The 18,429-nt window shown below is 44.5% G+C and overlaps 1 protein-coding gene across 1 annotated transcript in view; it reads left to right on the top strand.

The window, feature by feature from the left end:
• The first annotated feature begins 265 nt into the window (after positions 1 to 265).
• Positions 266 to 18,429, top strand: part of NXPH1 (neurexophilin 1) — a 141,121-nt gene continuing 122,957 nt past the window's right edge. The window contains exon 1 of the mRNA XM_072851483.1: positions 266 to 319. Within this exon, the coding sequence (XP_072707584.1) occupies positions 266 to 319 (54 nt within the window). The remainder of the gene's footprint in view (positions 320 to 18,429) is intronic.

Genomic DNA, 18,429 nt, shown 5'->3' with positions numbered 1-18,429 from the left:
TAGATTTTAATCGTTTTTTGTTTCCCCCACCCCCATCCACACACCCCATCTCCTCCTTCTCTCCCGCCCCCCCTTCCCTACACACCTCTCTTCCCCCCTTGTCTCGAGCCTAACCTTGTCTTGTGGTCATGGGGTCTATAATTTCATTTTTGTCTAGGCTGGTGAGAGCTCTGCTTGTTCTGTAAAGTGGATGTCAGGTGGATCTATGTTCTGGAAGGAACAAAGAGGCAGCGAAGGCAGCGCGGGGGAAGTTTGAGCGGCGAGGATGCAGGCTGTGTACTGGTACGCGGTCCTTCTGCTGCAGCCCACCCTCTACCTGGTGAGTGCCCCCGGCCCCTCGCACGGGCCGGGGAGGGGGGAGCTCGGCGGGGAGGAGGGCACCAGCCTGGCGGAGAACGAGCGAACTCACGGCCACTACCGGCGCCCCGCAGCCAGCCCTGCCCCGTCCTCCCGGGGTCGGGCCGAGGCCGGGGCGGGGAGGCGCGGGGCTCGGCCGGGAGCTCTCGGCGGGGCGCGGGGCGGGCAGACCTGTAACTTCTCCTCCGCGGGGAAGGGGCGCGCCGCCGGGCGGGAGCAGGGTCGGGGTCTCCCCGGTGCCACCTCCCGGGCCGGGTCCCCCGGTGCCTGCGGGGGCACCGGAGCGCCGCTGCGGGGGCGCCTGCCCAGGCTGTGGACTGGAGGCAACTTCTTGCCCTCTGCTTCCCCCTGAGGGTGGGACCCCCTCCGGAAGGGGACCCCTCCCAGGGTGCCACTACGGGCGGCAGGCACAGCTAGTGACAATACTAGCAGTGACAAGCACAGCTAGTATTTTCCACGTGAAGTGTCATTGACTTTCGTAGCAAATCTCCTTTAAGATTACCGGGGGAACACGAGTAAACAGCGGCGTTATCTCCTTTAACACACACTTTATTCCCTCTACGATCGCAAGGAACAAAAACAAGGCAGGCTGCTCCTTTGTCGCCCGTACCTTCGCTCGCCTGCGATGCATTGAGCAGGCAAACGCTTGGCGGGAACTCGTCCCGTGGCGGCGGGGAAGGGAAAGCCCCTTTTCCAGGAGGGCGGCCGAGAGAAGCACCCCGGCGCCCGTGCCGGGCGAGGCGACGGCCCGGCCCCCGGCCCCCGGCCCCCGGCTCCGGCTCCGCGGCCGCCGGGCGCTGCCTGCGCCGCCGCTCCCTGCGCTGGCGCGGGCGCGCCGCCTGGGGGCGCTGCGGGGCAGCGCGGCGCGGCTGAGCGCGGCCGGGCGCGGGCAGCCAATCCCGAGCGGGCCCGGGCCGGGGGGGCGGGGGCAGGCGGGCGGCGCGCTCCTCCCGCGGCCGCGCAGCGCCCAGCGCGGCCGCGCAGCGCCGGGGGTCGCGCTCGTCCCCCCCGGCCTGGCCCGGCGCGGCCCGGCCCGCCCGACGCGGCTCCCGCCTGGGGGCCCCTGCCTTCGCCGGGCGGTGCCACGTCTGCCGCGGGCGTCTCTCCTCCCCGCGAATTTTATAGCCGGGGGTGGGTGGGTGGGGGGGAAGCGGGGAGAGAAGTGCGTGGCAAATAATCTATCAAAAAGCCGGAGCGAGATCGATACGTCGTGTTAAATTTTAAATGTGTTTGCTGGCAGTTAAACTGCTCTCGACTCATTACAACAACAGTGCTGGATTTATTCTAATGCGCTGCAGTCTGAACAACAAGCGCATTAATTCTCCTTTAATTGTAAACTGGGAGCATTTGAAAACCATTCAGTGTGCAAATTATGCTGATTCAATTACCGTTTAGTTACAGACTTCATTACCTGAATGCTTTTTTTTTTTTCCTTTTTTTTTTTTCTTTCCGAGGGCTTGGCATTGCAGAGTAAAGGAGACGATTTTCCAGTTTCCCTCGAAACAATGCGAAATATGATACAAAAAAACCCCAAACAAACCAAACCCAAGCCCGGAATAAAAGACAAGCTAGGGGGAGGGGATGCGCTCTTCGGCTGGGCTGTGTCTTCTGCCAAAACACTCGGGGGGATCCAAAGGATTTCCCTGTCTAACCCGATTCTTCTTTCTAAGTCGATACTTCACGTTTATGCCAATCTCTCCCTATTCTCTGTATTTTAGGGAGTGACTGTGAAAGTTTGCATTAGGCCATCGCGTGATAATAAACTGTTTATTAGCATCGAAGCAAGAAGTTCTGATTAAAGCTTTAATGCGGTGCCACAAACCAGCAAGGTGCAGCACTTTGTTGCGCCTATCCGTGTGTGCGCCTCGCTCTGCGTGGGCTAGAGCAGTTTCAATTAGGAATTAAATTTTCAGTACCCAACCTGTTAGGAAGGGTAAATGAAACGGCAGCACAACCAGCTTCATATCGAGTTTGTTAAAAAAGCCTATTAACCCCTCTTTTTGAGAAGGGTTAATAATATAGGGGAGAGGGAAGACAGCCTGTTTCCCCTCTGCCTGAGCTGGGGGGTATTCGGTGATGGTGAACAGCCGCAGCGAGGCTGGGCTGCCTCGAAGTTACCCTGTTACAGACACTCGCTGACTTGTAATTTCTCTTTACCCAGCAAACCACTGCTCTTTTTTTGTTTGTTTGTTTTTTGTTTGTTTGTTTTTTGTTTTTTCCCCACCGTTAAAGCTCTTCCTTAATGAAATATTGGAAAAAAAAGTGCTTCTTCTTTTCTCCCCCTTTTTAATAGAGCCATATGCCATCCAGCCTTATTGCCTGAAATTTATAGAGGTCACGGCCGACCAGAACGAGTAGGAATTTTGCTGGGATAGAGACGGTTCGCCGTATTATGTTTATTGATAAGAACATTAATTAGGCTCAGTGAGACATGCATTTTCTCCTTGTTTCGAGCTGTGCAGTGTATTGAAAATGTTAGATTTGATTTGCAGTGGAAGTGCATTTCCTTTGGCCTAAACGGATAACTTAGTACTTATTTGGCAGAATTAGGAGTTAACCTTTAAAGGCTTGCAGTGATTTTGTTTCTTCAGATTTAGAGAGCTGCAGAAAGTGTTCAGCTACACTCGGTCTTACTTACCACAAGACTCCACCACTGTTCTTTCGAAAGCATCTTAGTCCTATTCTAATGGATAATGTTTTCTTAACTAACAGTGCTGTGCCGAGCTCAAAATCGTCGTTAAGGAGACACGCAAATACTAAGAAAGAAAAAACCACCCGGAGATCGTAGACTCTTAGGTTTGAGCTCTGTCTGTTTATAAGGACACCGGGGTTTTACACCACTCCCTTAATGGAAACCTTCTCGTTTAATTCCTGCCTTGTTGCCGGTGAATTTCCAGCCCGACACCACAGGACAATAAAACGCCAGGCTGTTTCTTTTCATTTCTTTCTTTTTGCCTGGGTGGAAGCAACATGCTGTAGAAGCGACTACAAAACGCGCGGGCTGCTGGCAAAGACGGCGAGGATCCTAACTAGTTATTTCTCAGTGGGACAGGTCAAGGATGGCCCAAAAGGAGGAGGCAGATCGTTTCCGTACCGGCTGCTAAGGAGACCCTCCGTGGGGGGGGACCGGCGGGCTGCTGGCCGGCAGCTCCCGGCGGCGGCGGGCGCTCGCCCCGTCTTGCCGCTCCGCGGCCGCCGGCCAGCTCCTGCGCACCCCTCCGGCAAAGTCGGGGCGCCGGGCGGAAAAATGCCTTGCAGGTTGCAGGATTTTACCCCCCCAACGTGTTCACGGGCTCTGCCTTCGCACGCTCTAGGGGGAACTTCTCGCACGGTACAAGCGAGGAGTGAGAAGGTGCACTGGTTTTGCGGGGATCACCCGGGCTTGAAGAGACTTCAGCTCACTACTTAGGTACTCCTTACCCGGAGTAGCGGGTATGGAACTAAAACCAGTCGGAGTGTTGCGTTGCGTGCTGCTAGGGTAAGGATCCCTCCCCCCTCAGCCCACCCGGCTCGTTGTCTTTCCCCAGCAAAGTGTTTCTTTCACCGGTGGGTTTGTAAATTAGCATATAGAGCAGAGCTGAGTGGCAGAGCGTTTTAACTCCGTGCGGAATTGAAGCAGCGCAAGAGCAAATGGAGGGGTGATTTTTCACCCCCCGACGAGGGCTGCGAGCAGGTTGTTTCGCGGGGGGAGCTTCTCTGCGCGGCGCTTTGTCAGAGAAGTACAACTGCGGGGCTGCCGGGGCACCTTGCTTTACAGGGCGATGGCATCGGCTAAGGGGCTTGGAAACAGCCTGCTAACCTCCTCCCCGGGCCGGGCTGGGATTTTAAGGTCTGTTCCACACCGTCACTGTAGTTTGGAGGCCTTCTGACAGCCGAGCGGAGCTTTCCTGCAAAAATGGTGTGAATAATAGAGGTTTAAAATTGTCCTCAGCGGTGGCACACTTGGCACAGTGTTTGCTGAGGGGGTAAACAGGGGGTTAGTGGCTCCAGAGTTTGTGTACATTTAATTTCGCTCTGTGTCGCACTGTTTGCGGTCATTTCACCCCGGTTAATGAAAGCTGCGGAGAACGTGAAGAGATATCACGTGCCGGTGAAGATAGGTTGATTTTTTTCCTTCTTTCTTTTTTTAAAGATAGTTGCTGATTGTGTCCTACTTTGTCATGGGAGGAAAAAAAAAAACCTCTCTGTAGGCAGCGAAGATAAAAGAAAACAAAAAAACAAAAGAGAGAGAAGGCATTGTCCTATCATAATCACCACCCACAGTGTTTTCTCAGAGGCACTTGGTGCTGAAAGCGGTCGGGTATTGCTTTTTGCCCCCCAAATAAGCGATTTCTTGCAATTTTCAGTTTGACGTCGAAGGCGGGGAGGGGGGGAGAGCGTTTGGCGCGGAGGGAGAGAGGTTGCTTCTTGTGCGAGAGAGTTTACGTAGCCTTGAGACGATCCCGCTCCCTCTTTCTAAAGGAGTTCGAGAGACGCTTTCGCGGTGGTGTAGGGGGAATAATTACCCCTTCGGAAGGTAAGGCACGGGAATAGCAACCGGTCTCGGATCTCGTAGCCGAAACAAACTTACCTGAGCGCTAGTTTTTTTTGTTAAGCGGAGGACGGTGCAACATTTTCGGGGCTTCCTTCCTTCCTAACCATCAGGGACCTGTGCTAGGAGTTTAAAAAGGGGTTTCCCCGCACTGCAATTTCTTTTTCCTGGTGCTTAGTACACACTATTTTCATTTCTTAAATCGCTGGAGAAAGCAGTCTGGAATAGATTTCACCTTTTAGGGAGGCACCTGAATATAATCCAATATCCCCGCCTCTCTTTGACTAGCCAAATGTTCCAAGTCGGTACCTGGAGGTATCCATTTTAAGCTGTTTAATATTTCCCTGCATCTCTAACCCGCCATTTTAATTAACAAAAAGCCAATTTCCCAGTCGTCTTGGAAAGTGCGGTGAAGCAGGTTAAGAAACCAATTGCTCGGAATAGCCAGCACTTGGAGAAAATGAATGTGAGCCATCCTTCCCTCCCTAGGATTGGCTTCTGTTCTCCCGATTGGACTTGTGTGAAGTTATGCTATGATTTATCAGATAGTTTAACTCCCAACTCGCTCTTCTTGTAAGTCATCATTAAACCACCTCCTGGGTGCTTTGTAAATACAGCTTTAGCATTTTTTTTCATGCAGCAGATTGACATGTTGACGATTCTGCTTTAAGGAATGTGACAATAAAGTGGAAAACCAAAGGCTGGCAAGCACTTCATCAAGGATAAAAAGGTTCTGCTGTAAGGATGTCACTCAATTTATTGTGAAAGTCGAATGAATTACGTTTAATGAAAGTGCTCCCCAGATGAATATTACCAGCAATTTCCTGAGTTGGCTCTGTCAGGTTGATATGAGGAAATGCCAACCCATATCAAAAAAGATCTCCAATCTCAATTACTATGCAAGCTTTCGAAGAGCTCCTTTTTATTGACATGATATATATTGGCGGGTTCTCAATGCTGTGGAAACTGCTCTCTGTTCAACAGGACAGCATATTTCCTAGTTTATTGTTTAACCCTACGTTTTTCTGGCTGTTGTTTAAACTTCTGCGAGTGCCCTTCTTTTGGAGGGGAAACACCTCTCATCCTCTTTCCCTTTCCGTGACCTAGAGAGACCAAAGTTGTGTGTCTGGCAGAGAGCAGGGACGATGCTCATTGCAGGAAGTTTGTTCAGCCTGGATGGACAAAGCCGAAGGTCAAGAGAAATAACTCGGCTGAGACAAGGGCGTTGGATCCCCTCATTTTCAGTGTATTTCTAGGCGACAATCCAGAGCACGGTAATGTTTGTTACGACTAACAATCCCAAGATTCCCGCCCTTTCTTCCTCATTCCTCTAGGGCTTCTTTGGGCAAATTAGAAATTCACTAAACCCGCGAAGGGAGAGAAAAGCTCTTATGTCCCCTCATCTACATAAGAATTGACGTCGTGAGAGGCTTTTCTGTTCTATTTTAACTACTATGACACTGGTCGGTGTTTAGGAATACAGCTTCTTTTCCCAGAATCCATCTTGCTGGGCTTGTTTGTGATTAAAGGAGGGATTAATTCAGCTTTCTTCTGCCACTTCCCCCTTCTCTTTCAATTTTTAAATCGAAGAGGAGAGAGAAAGAGGCGGTATTGAAGGACAACCGGGAGGTGCTCGCTACTCTGCAGCAGGACGGGGACATGGGCGCCTTCACACGTGGAGCTGCGCTCCCTGCATGCAGCATTAAAGAGGAAGCAGAAAGAGCTTGTCCTTAGCACATGTCGGCTTAGTTTGGGTTCCCATTTTCCTGTTCCTTACTGGATCCGCGTCTAAAACTTTCTTCAGTGCACGATTACTCCACGTGATTTTTAATTTTTTTTTTTTTAGTGTGTTTTTTCCCCCCTCTGTCGGAGGTGCTGAATGTTTCGAGCCGCGGAAGGCTAGTGCAAGCGCTGCGGGGGGAGGGGACAAGGGCTTGCAGGCGGCCTGGGACAAGGCTGCCTTTGAGGTGCCCTGCCCCGCGGCTGCCGCGCCGCGCCGCGCCCAGCCGCCCCGGCCCCGGCCCAGAGCTGGCGCCCCCGCTTCGGCCGCCGCCGGCAGCGCCGGCCCCGTGCCGCGCCGCGCAGCACCTGGGAGAGCTCCCGGGACGGGCGGGCAGCGCCGCCAGCACCGCGGACAGCGCCCGGGCCCGCGCCGCCCCGCTGCCGCCCCGCTGCCGCCCCGCTGCCGCCCCGCTGCCGCCCCGCTGCCGCCCCGGCGGGAAGCCCCGCCAGCGCCGTTCGCTGTGCGCTGCCGGGGACCACGCCGGCCCTTGGGAACTCCTCTTTCATGGACGCCCTGTCCCGGGCTGGTCAATGTTTCGGGCCACTGCTGCTCAGACCTCACCCGAAACCCGCTGTGGACTTGGGGTTGGGCTGCCTGCGCTAGTTTTCCTGAAGGAAGAGGCAGACGGGCGGACAAGCAGATCGATGTATTTGCTGTTGCTGCAGACAGGTTTTCTTTTAATGGCGAAGCAGCTGCTTTATTTTCTGGGGAAAAACTGACCAGAGGGGCAATATGTGAGTGTGGAAGGGAACAGGGATGGGATCTTGGATTTAATAATCTAAAATCCCCGTCAGGATGAGTCTGGGGATCAGAAAAGCTGTTCTGGGATGCTAGGGTTTGTCTCATTCCATCCCAGGACCACAGCATCCTCTCCTTTTGGAGAGAGGCCAGAGACAACCGAGAGCGTTGGAGTCAAAATGGGCTGTGGGACACGGTTTACACTGAGGCGTGAGAGCAGGGAGTGATTAGTTAATGATGACACTTCCCATCCCCTGGGTCATGGCAGGAGTGGCTCTCAGACATAGTTGATGTCATTTTTGGCATAGTGTCACTCTGAGACACCTGTGAGGGGAAGCCAGATCTCACTCCCTCCACTTGCTTGTGTCCCGACAGCCAGGGCTCGGGGTATCTCCCACCTCCTTCCTTGCTTTCAAGAGGAGATAATCACAGGCAAGAGCCTCCACCTCTGTAAATCCCCACTCACTATTGACAGAGCTGTCCTCTAGAGGTCTGCTGCCTGAAAAGCACTTGTCAATGAAACACTGACTTTTGACAAGGCAGGTGTAAGTAGATGACGGATGGAGAGTCCTTTGATAAAGGAATGTGATGGGAATTGACTGGGCTGAGAGGAAAAACAACCCACAATCCCCACCAACCCTCCAGGCAAAACTGTAAGCCATTTATTCCTGATCCATATTCTCCCATTAACATCAGTAGCGGTTGTGATGCTTTTTCTAGATGTGAACATTTTCCAGTCCCTTTGGATTACACCATGTCCGCATGCGTGGTGCCTGGAAATGGTATTGTCTGCTTCAGAGATATTGCTTTTATCTTGCAAATGCCACCCTCATTAATGTCAGTGTCTCGCAGTCCAACTAGTGACAAATGTCTCAGGAACGTTCATCTGCCTTGCACACTGAATCCATCTCTCCAGGTGCCCTGTCTTTTCCTCTCCAAGGGGTAGTTTAGTAATATTTTCTTCCTTGCCCTCTGTGTCTGCTGTGAAATGATTTCTCCACTAGTTGGCCTCTGTCCCATCTGTTTACATGTTCCATTAGAGAGGGGATTGCTCCCACGGCTCCCCTTTTGGTGACCCCTGGAACAGGCTGCTTGAACCTGCTCAGGTGCGAGATTCTGGGCCTCCACAATATACCCATCTCCCCCCTCCGGACAGACGAGACCCAAACAACACGTGGCAGAGCGGTCCTCAGGTGGAGATGCCACTGTCTATCCCAGGAGCAGCAAGAACAAGTATTCGTGCAGAGCTTCTTGGTCAAAGGAGAAAGAGACCTGGACTGACTCAGCAGATCCAAGAACTGGAAACAAGCTGAAACAAGAGAGGTTCAGACTGGATTTAAGGAGGAAAAAAAAGTGAACCATGAAGGCAATCATGCAGTAGAACAGGTTGCTCAGAGAGCAACAACGTGTTTACGTGTTTTTGCCAGTGCTCTCTGCGGTATCACCTCTCCTGTTAATCTGTTTCATCACTTCGATGACAGGTTGACCAGTGCGTAGAAAGATAATCTGCTCTTTCCACATCTGCAGATTGTTTAAAGGGGAGAAATTAGGCTTTTTTGCTTTCTGGGAGCCTACCAAATGATAATGATACTAGTACCCTATTTTCCTCAAATTTCATTTTCTAATCCAGACTTGATGCAAAAACTAAAGAACAAAGAGCCTGGTTGTTTCTTTGTGTGTGTAGCACAGTTGTTTCTTATTGTGTATGCCTGTGATTGTTCTGGGTTTTTTTCTGAACTTTTGACAAACTGATAAGTAAAATATACCTGTGTTATTTCTTTGTATATTTCCTTAAACTTTGGTGATTGCTGTACAGGATCCCTAGGCTCAGCAGATTCCTTTTAGCAGCAGAGCTGACAGCCAAAATAATACTAGGAAAGAAGTGACCTAGTAGCCTCAGTTCTTGGAACCACCTGTAATTAAAATATGACATATATGTTTATATATATTATATATATGCAAATTAGATATATTAAATTTATCTAATTTATTTAGGAAGAAAAGTAAAGAGTCACTTAAAATCTAACTAATACAGCATCCTTGGTTGAAAAACAGAAGATACTACTTTCTTTCCTAGTTAGAACATCTGATGCTTTGATCCAGAAATCCCTGAAGTGGTGATTTCTGACAATTCCAGTAGTTTTGGATCTGGCCCTATGAGTATAGTGCTTCTGCCTGATACTGCACACCTATGTCAGAACTAACATAAGTAACATTACAAATGTTTAGTGACTAACATGTCTTATGCCCCTGCCCCTCCTGCCCTCCCCCCCCAGTCAGCCCTGCATTATGTGGGAGTTAATTTTCAGGTGGCACAGTATTTCCTGCATTTGTCTTAGAGGTGTATATGAGCTACTGGGTAAAAGGAAAAAAAAGAAGACACACACTAGCCATATATTGAGAGCACTATTGAAAAACAAAGGCCCCTATACAGCAGATCCTATGGCCTGATCCTGCAGTGTTATACAAGATAGGATTGCTATGTAAATCAATGGTTTACTTGTGTGAGGAGGACAGATTCTGTCTCCTGTTGAAGATTAAGCAAGTAGACCATTTCTATCACTGAGAATTGCTTGTCATTATTCAGATGCCACTTCAAATTGAAAGTGTAATTGGCAGCTCTTAAAAAATTTGAACTAATGGAATTTCTGTCATGGATAGTTCAGACCACCTGTACCATAATATTTATCTGCACACTCATTTTTATAGGCCATTCTTGATTGAACTTTAGAAAAACAATTCTTCTGCTAAGCTATTTTGTCAAGAAATGTTGTCGTAGGCCTTCAGGTATATAAAACTGCTTATATAAAATTAATAGACTGCTTTTTATATTTATAATCTCATCCATAGTATTTGAGGTTTTGCAAAAGAAGGCATGGACTTAAAATAGGAATAATATTAAAGCTGTGTCCTCATGGTTGTTGCGCAGTCAATAGCAATACTGTAAAATATTGGTCTGTTTAAAATCAGAATGTTAGTATGTAATTTGACTAATTTAGAGTAATTTCTCTTGTCACTTTCTGCAGCTACTCTGTATTGCATACAGAGTTTTTTCTTAATGTTTACGTGGGGAATGCTTTGAACCTTGAGAAGATTTTGTAAGCAATATTGCTAGGTAAAACATAGCAATAATACTGTAGCTTTATGGAGGACAGTTGCTGAGTGAACAGATCTTTAAAGAGCAGGGAAATAATAAGGAGTACAAATACAGAGATGTGACATAAAAGATGTGCATAATAAATAGTACATCAAAACCTTCACCATTAAAAAAGATGGGCTCCATCCTGCTGCCTTCATCTGTAATGGATATTACCTTAACAAGGCCCACAATTTTATATTCCTACTTATTTCTTCTCCCTGCTTCCACAAACAATCCCATTTGCTTAATTGGCTTGCCTGTAGTAGATGGTAGTGTAGTACGTGTTGCAAACAGAGGTGCGAGAGCATGACCCTTTAGTAACACTACTTGCTAATATCTGAATTATAAAACATTGGGATTTTGAGTAGTTACTTGCACAAAGAATATCCTTAACTTCAGTGGAGACACTTCTGTGAGTGGTCACTTGGAGTGAGTAAGGAATGACATTGTCTGGCCTTTGATAAGACAGTGCTCTGTGTGAATCCTCTGCTGTATCTGCAGCTTCTTTCTACTGAATCAAATGGTGGTATCTCTTGCTGTGTACCTCCTTCCTCTGTGAGCAGCTCTGCTGGCTCTACTAGCACTAGTCATTGCAATAAGATACTGTCCCAGAGAATTATAAATATATCAGAATGTAGTTTGTGTTTGCACCTTAAATGCACAGAATATTTGCTGGCTAGAGCAGAGTGTGAGTCTTGGAAAAGTTATTGGGTGGATTAGCAGATTGTAATGATATGGTTCAGTCTTTCAGTGTAATGCAATCCAAATGAATATGGAAATGTGTGACTAAGTACATTAGAGGAGGTGCGAGTGTTGCTTTCATTCTTCACAATTTATAGAATATTCTGAAATTGTGGGGTTGTAGCAGACACTTCAGAGTAGATGCCAATGGTTTGTAACTGCTTTTTAGAAGCAAAACACAAGTTTAACTGAAGTCAGGAGATTCCCTCACATATGCTTCAGTGCTTTACTGAACTAGGACCATAAGAAAGCGGATGCAGTATGGTTTTTGCATTTCTGTTTTTAGGATGTAAAATTTTCTTCTTCCATGCCAGAAAAGATGACACATCTATATCTTTATAAATGTTACAAAGTAATGTCTTTGCCAAGAACTTGCAGAATTTACCTCTGGGCTACTTAGGATCTATTACAGTATTATGCTTATAACCAAGCATTACACTACCTGCCATCCCTTATGCTAAACATATTTTCTTTATTATTATTGGATAATAAATAATTGGATAATAAAAAATTATCCATTAATTATTGGATAATAGTTTTTTTTCCTTAATTCTGAATCTTTGGAATCATGATTTGTGACTTATTCTGACTACTGATTCAGCTTCTGAAGAAATAGTCTGCAAAATATCTTTATCTTTGAAATGAAACTAAAGTTAGGCTTTTCAAATAGATAATTCATTTGTCCTTTTTTTTTTTTTTTTTATAAATGTGTTTTTGAAGTATTCAGGCACCACCACTTACTGTTTTCTAGAATTACAAAGAGATGCAAATGGTGGCATATCTGAGAAAGCCGTGTGTGGCCTGTATGCAGTATTATATCTGTGCTCTAGATTTGAAGTCTATCTGCTACTGAAGTACATTTTTTGCAGACCACTGCAGATTTTTTTTTCCTTTCAGAAGAAAAATGTACTTCAATGATGACCATGTAAGGCAAAAAATGTACCCTTATTTATTCTTCCACAGGAAACTTGCATGTTGATTCAAGACCATTCAGACTCATGAGAACTTTGCCATTGATTTCTCTGGTCGTAAAATGGTATCCTTAGCTTGATAAATATTTCCATCTTTATAAGGTGGTTGGGAATTATATTTAATTACATTTTAGCTTGAGTTGCTTTGTATGAATTGGCTATTCATAGCTAGCACAGGAAGGAAGAAGTAAGCATTTCTAATAAATGTGAAAGAATACGTATGTATGGCTATGTGGTATTCATAGCCTTTGGTCCGGGCAACTTAGTCTCCTGTAAAATTAAAAGGAGCTGAGTGGGCTCTATACACTTTCATTCCTAGCATTGTTTCTGTCATTGTGGTATGCTTTAGTAAATTTACCCAGAAGAATGTTGTCCTGTCTTTGGTCTGCCATGAGACCCTTTCTTTAGATCCAAGTCCTTTTGTTCTCTGGCAAAAGGCTCAATGGCTAGAGTACTCCTTCACCTAGAGTAATGACTACGTGATTTGTCCCTAAACTTTCATGTTTTCTTTTATCCAAGTGGCACAGTGTTAGTCATCTATGTCTGGCAAAAAAAATGAGCCTGTGCTGCCAGCCGTTATAGGTGGATGATTTGCTTTAGCTCAACAGGTGGAGCTGTGACTTCGCTAGCCTGTTGATTCAGGCTAAAATTCAACTAGCTGGACAGGTCTCTGACTCAATTTTGCTCACGTATTTTACATTCCCTAAATTTGCACCTACATTTCCATTGTTCATGGAAAGCTTTTAACCTCCTGACCTGTAAACACTTCAGGTGATAAGAGGCATATGTGCTCACGTATTCATCAGGAAAAGTTGTTCATTGGTGGGAATGTGATGATTCTAGGGGGCTGCTATGGAAATTTTTTTCTACCCCAGCTTTGCATATTAATGGAGAAATTAGACTGAGTTTAAGACAGTATTTCCACTTAGCCCTCTTTGAGTATGGTCCACATTGCATGGGGACCATTAAAATTAATCCCTGAATTTTAGGAATCTTCTGTGCCCTGCATTTTTGTTAGGACCTCAAAGACTGTAGAAATGTTTGGCATAATTCTCTCTTCAGCATCGTTAGAAAAGGCTAGCTACAGTGGATTTATGTTAATAACTTATGTAAAAATAGCAAAATCACTGCTTGTACATCCTATAATTCTCATTTCATAGACTGCTTGCAGCTCCTATGGGCCATGGTCCATGTTGCCCTTTTTTCCTTGATTTCACTGCAGCTGATCACGTGGTGGTTGGAGTAATGGATGGAGGATCATTCTGTGTTGGGAAAACATAAGAACACAGAAAAACAGGGGAGTGGCTTGAAATGAGTTGGGATAATAGCATGAGGATCCACCTATAAAAGTTCTCGCTCCTCAGAAGCTTTCAATCCTCCTGTATTCTCATACTTTTTATTCATTTTTCAACATACACCTGTGTAAACTTGTTTTGTCTGATGAATGTTTAGAGAAGGATTGTTTCCATATGGATTTGTGCATCCCTTGGTAAGTCAGTGCTTCAAACATAATACTAGAAGTTCACTAATCACATCAGAAGTGTTCCTGATACTACACTTACAGTGGCAAAGTCAATTAGGGGAACAAAGACAATACTAACTGAAGATTTCAAGTCACACCACCTCCGGTAAAGAAATAATCACTGTGATTAGATGAAGCAAAGAGCTCCCAAACAAACTTCAGACTAAAATATGCTGAAACATTCACTGAATGCTTATGAATAAAAAAAGCAGAAATCAAAATGGAAGAGGCTATTTCATGAACAGAAATGTAGGGTAAATTAATCAAATAAATTGTTTGCTATTAATAATGTGACCAGCTACAGTCAGATTCCAATAAATATGCCCAGTGGGGATGGAAAATCTACCCAACTGAAATTACATTGATAAATTTATCCTAGTTTCCAATGCCTTCTGAGTATGTATTTAGGAAACAAAAACTGTCATAAAGATAGCCTGACAGAAAATGGACTCAACTATTTTTTTTAATTGAGATAGTTGTCTTTGACAATGAAAGTAATTTTCAGATTATTTAAGGATGTTAAATGTATCTCTGCTTAGGTATAGAATTCTTAGCAGAAATGTCAGCATAAAAGTGACCTCCAACAGTTATAAAAATAAACTTGAGGTTATGCTTTTTTGTTTGTTTTCATGATAAGTAAACATGATATGGGAGCTACCTTTTTAAAAAATCATATGGTTTGACCTGTTTAGTACCTAAGGAATGTTTGCTATGGTCACCTCTAGTTTTGCTAGAGGACTCATTGGGAATGGTAGGGTATGCATATTATTAGCTGTCATGCCTGAAGAAACAGGAGGTTCATCTTTAATGAAATTTTGTTGGTTCTAAAATATGAACGAGTCACTGAAGTTGCATAGAAATAAGTACAGTAATCAAAAGGCAATCCCAGCGCAAATTCCTTCTTAGAAATCAAAACAAAATCTGAAAGAAAGCAGAATCTGAATAAAGATTCATCCTGTCCCAATTGCTTAGCTTTCACAGTCTTTTCTCCTTTGATGTCTATTTCTACAAGAGTCTATCTCCTCTAAGGCTGGACCTCTGTTTCATTCTTGGCTACTCAAGAATCATTTACACAGCACCTCCATTACTACTGACTGAGTCAGTGTTACGCACAAACCTAAGACTCTGACTTCAGTCACAGGCTTTGTTCAAGGCTGAACTCTCCACTTAGGGTTCTTTTTGCTCATAGAGTATTACTGCCATTGAGCACAGTAAAGACACATTGCAAATGTCCAATGAAATGACTGTGCAGAAAGTTTCTCTTACATGCAATATTCTTTATTCTTAATCTTTGTTGTCTTGTATTATAGCTTCTAGCTTTAATTGGTTAACTACTTAATATTCAATTACTTCATAATTACTTCATGTCAACCATGCACTCAAGCTCTGGCTTTCTTTAGTGCTGTCTTTCAGTTCATGACAGTCTGAATATCATCTTTGGACATTTTTCAGTGTGCATGTCCTCACTGTACAATACCTTTTCCATGGCTGATATACGTCAGACCATAGCAATCTTGTTTTGATCATCCTGGGCTCAGCTGTCAGCTTCAGTCACACATTCAAGCATCCTATTAGTCAGTTGTAAGACGCTAACAACATGTAGCTAAGCTCTGCTCCCAGATAAATGACTGCACCTCACATTCAGCTATCACTTACAACAGAATTAATATCAGCTGTGATAATTAGACTTCTGGGTTATTTTTGAGCTTAAATGCCACTACTGCAGCCTAAAATACCATAACTTCTCTAGTAATCATGCTCTTGACTCACAGAGTCACATGAAAGCAAAAAATAGGGCAGTGCTGGCTATTGGGAAGTAGTTCCAGCTGGGTCTGTAACACTCTAGACTTACAAAAGATATAGTAGGGTCATAGGACTTTTCCACTCTCCATTTCCTTTGTCCCCCATCCACATTTTTCTCATCAGCCTAGTGGCTGAAACCCTTGCTATGGATTTAAGAGATTCAATCTCTTCCTCTGCTTCAGGAAATGTAAACCCAAAACTTACAATTCTGAGATAATTGCTTTAACCACTGCCCAGTGTAATAATCTGGAGAATTTTCTTGATTTTGCTTGTTCATTTTATTCTGCTTGGTTTGATACACTCAGGTACTCCTTCACTCAGGAAACAGGATCTCCTCGTAGGTAAGTTCTGAGACATTTGTGGTATTAAGTCTTTCTCTCTTGCCCTTTGGCCCTACGCGTATGAGTTTATTCATAGTGGAAGCACTTCAGATTTTGAGAGCCCTATATCAGAAAAAAGCTTTATTCTGATGTGAAATAAATTCCTGAACCGGAAAGCTGGAATTATGTTGCCTTGCTAACTCTATCCATTGGGCGTATTAGCAACACTAAAATAAGGTGCCTAATTCTAGGAGCAGTTTATGCCTTGGAAATGTCAGAAAGTGTTTAAGTTAATTCCTTGTCTTCCTTTGGTTGCTTAGTTTGGACAGTTTAGTAGCTTCTGTGAATTATACTTTCAGAAAACTTCTCCCAGCAGAGGTATGTAGGTATCTAATTCCAGGTTATGAACTCCAACAGGTCCTTGGGACAGAGAGAGTGAGCACTTCATTGTAGTAATTATAGGGACCTTCTGGATCTAACCTGGAGGATCTTCCAAAATTGCTAATACTAAGCATAAGCAGTCTTGTGCTTTCCTGTTTTTAATCTGCTTGCTGGACCTCTTTTATCTTCACAGCTACATCCAAGTCCAGTTCTTGTCCTTATATTGTAAAAAACCTGTGTCAGTCAATTAACATAGCACAGTTAATTAATTACTTCTAGAAAGCTGTTTATGTGCCCAAGATCCTGAAGGCTTTTCTTTTTCCCTAAGAGCGATACTCATGGTTAGCCATGGGTGTATCTTGTTAGCCTGAAACAAGTTACCGATTTGCAGGCCACTACCCTCACTCCCTGTCCATTATTTTTAAGCTTATAATTGGCTTTGTTTAATGGTTTGTATCTATCACTCCCCATAAAAATCTATCAACAAACTACTGCATGCTCTCTTTATGTCTAGCCACCTCTTCATCCTCAATGCACCAGCAGGAATTGTAGTAAAAGGATAGGAGAACTTGGCTCCAGCGTCTTATTTTATTGGTCTAAGACATCAGGAGCAAGGATTGCAGGGATGTTCTAGCTTGGCATGTCTAGCTCTATGGGCTGAAGAAAGAGAACTCTGTTTTGCAGAGCTGAAACATGCATTGGTTATTCCACGCAAATAGCTCTGAGGGTTGAAGCATGTGAAGAATATTAGGCATTTTTAGCTGTAAAAGCTAAAAGGTGAGCTGAGGTGCTTCTGGGAAGAAGTAGTTGAGATTAAAAACACCCAACAAACTAGACTGGCTTTGAATGGGCATTTCAGGAATTGTAAAAATTATATACCTGACAAAAAGGCCATGCCCTACCACACTTCAAAGGTTTTTATTTCTCCAAAAAGGCAACATTAGGACTTCTCAAAGAACTGTTTTTTTCAAAGCAAGGTATGTTTTCCTGTAATCTTGTTCTCTAAACCATTTTGTGTTAAACTTTCCACAAAGACTAAACAAATATTGAGGCAGATACCTTGCAGGGAAAATTTTACTCCAAGTGGTTAGAGTTCAGCAAACTTATAAGCAACTGAAAAAAGGTCTTATTATGGGAAGTTTCAGGCAACCTTAATCATAGCCGTTGCTACCAGAACCATCTATAATTTATAGACACGTGTACCCTCCTAGGTACTCAGTGTGACAGTACTTTCCAAAATGGTGTTATCCTCTAAATACCTTTTGAGCTTTTTTTAACCTTGTACTTTGGAGAATCTGGAAGTGTTAAAACAGAATAGTTAGAAGAATGCAGTTATTGTTATTATTTATAATTTCTTTATAACACTGCCTACTATATAGTGGTTACAGACCAGACCTTTAGTAATAACTTTTTCATCATGAGGTGCTTAGAAAGGGCAGAGGAAATGTTGGGATGTAATGGATAGATTTATTTTTTTTAATTTTTTTTTTAATTAAAAGTGGCAGCCACATTTGGTATGCATAGAATGAAAACTGCTGTTCTTTAAATACTTAAATGTGCAGATTGTATCAAATTATACATAACTTTATTTTCTAAATATACTGTTCTGGAAGTATAGACATTATAGTGCTGTTGGTCCAGAAGAGCGTGATATATTTCTTTTTGAATAAGGCTTTTTCACCCTGCCATGTCTTTATGGGTAGACCTTTTTAATCTGTACAGCTGACACATGTAGCTTGTTATAGCAGCTCAAACATAATTAGTGATCAGTTTGTGCAGAAACAGCTAAGGGACAAAGAAACAGTCTCTCATTATTTCTTATTTCTCCATCTTAAGGAGATTTTTCAACTGGTAAATGAAAATAGATCACCAGTGCCACCAGATCTGGGTGAAATGTACTGGTAGCACAATTAAGAAAGTCTTGCTTCATTTCAGGCTACATGTGACCTTGGGAGAGCTCAGTTATGCCTTGGGACAAAAAAATTTAATGTTTCATTTTGTAGCGGTACCATCTTTTACCTTTATGTGGATTTAAAAATGTAAATAAAATTGCTTTCTGTCAATGGTATATGTGAAGGTCACAGTCATATTCACCACGAGAATTCAAACTGCCATTTGACCCATCATTGGTTCAGTAGATAAC

This window comes from Ciconia boyciana, chromosome 2 (assembly GCF_034638445.1).
Source record: "Ciconia boyciana chromosome 2, ASM3463844v1, whole genome shotgun sequence".
Classification (NCBI taxonomy): domain Eukaryota; kingdom Metazoa; phylum Chordata; class Aves; order Ciconiiformes; family Ciconiidae; genus Ciconia; species Ciconia boyciana.
The sequence above is the reverse complement of the archived record's forward strand: the minus strand, read 5'-3'. Positions and strand labels throughout refer to the sequence as shown.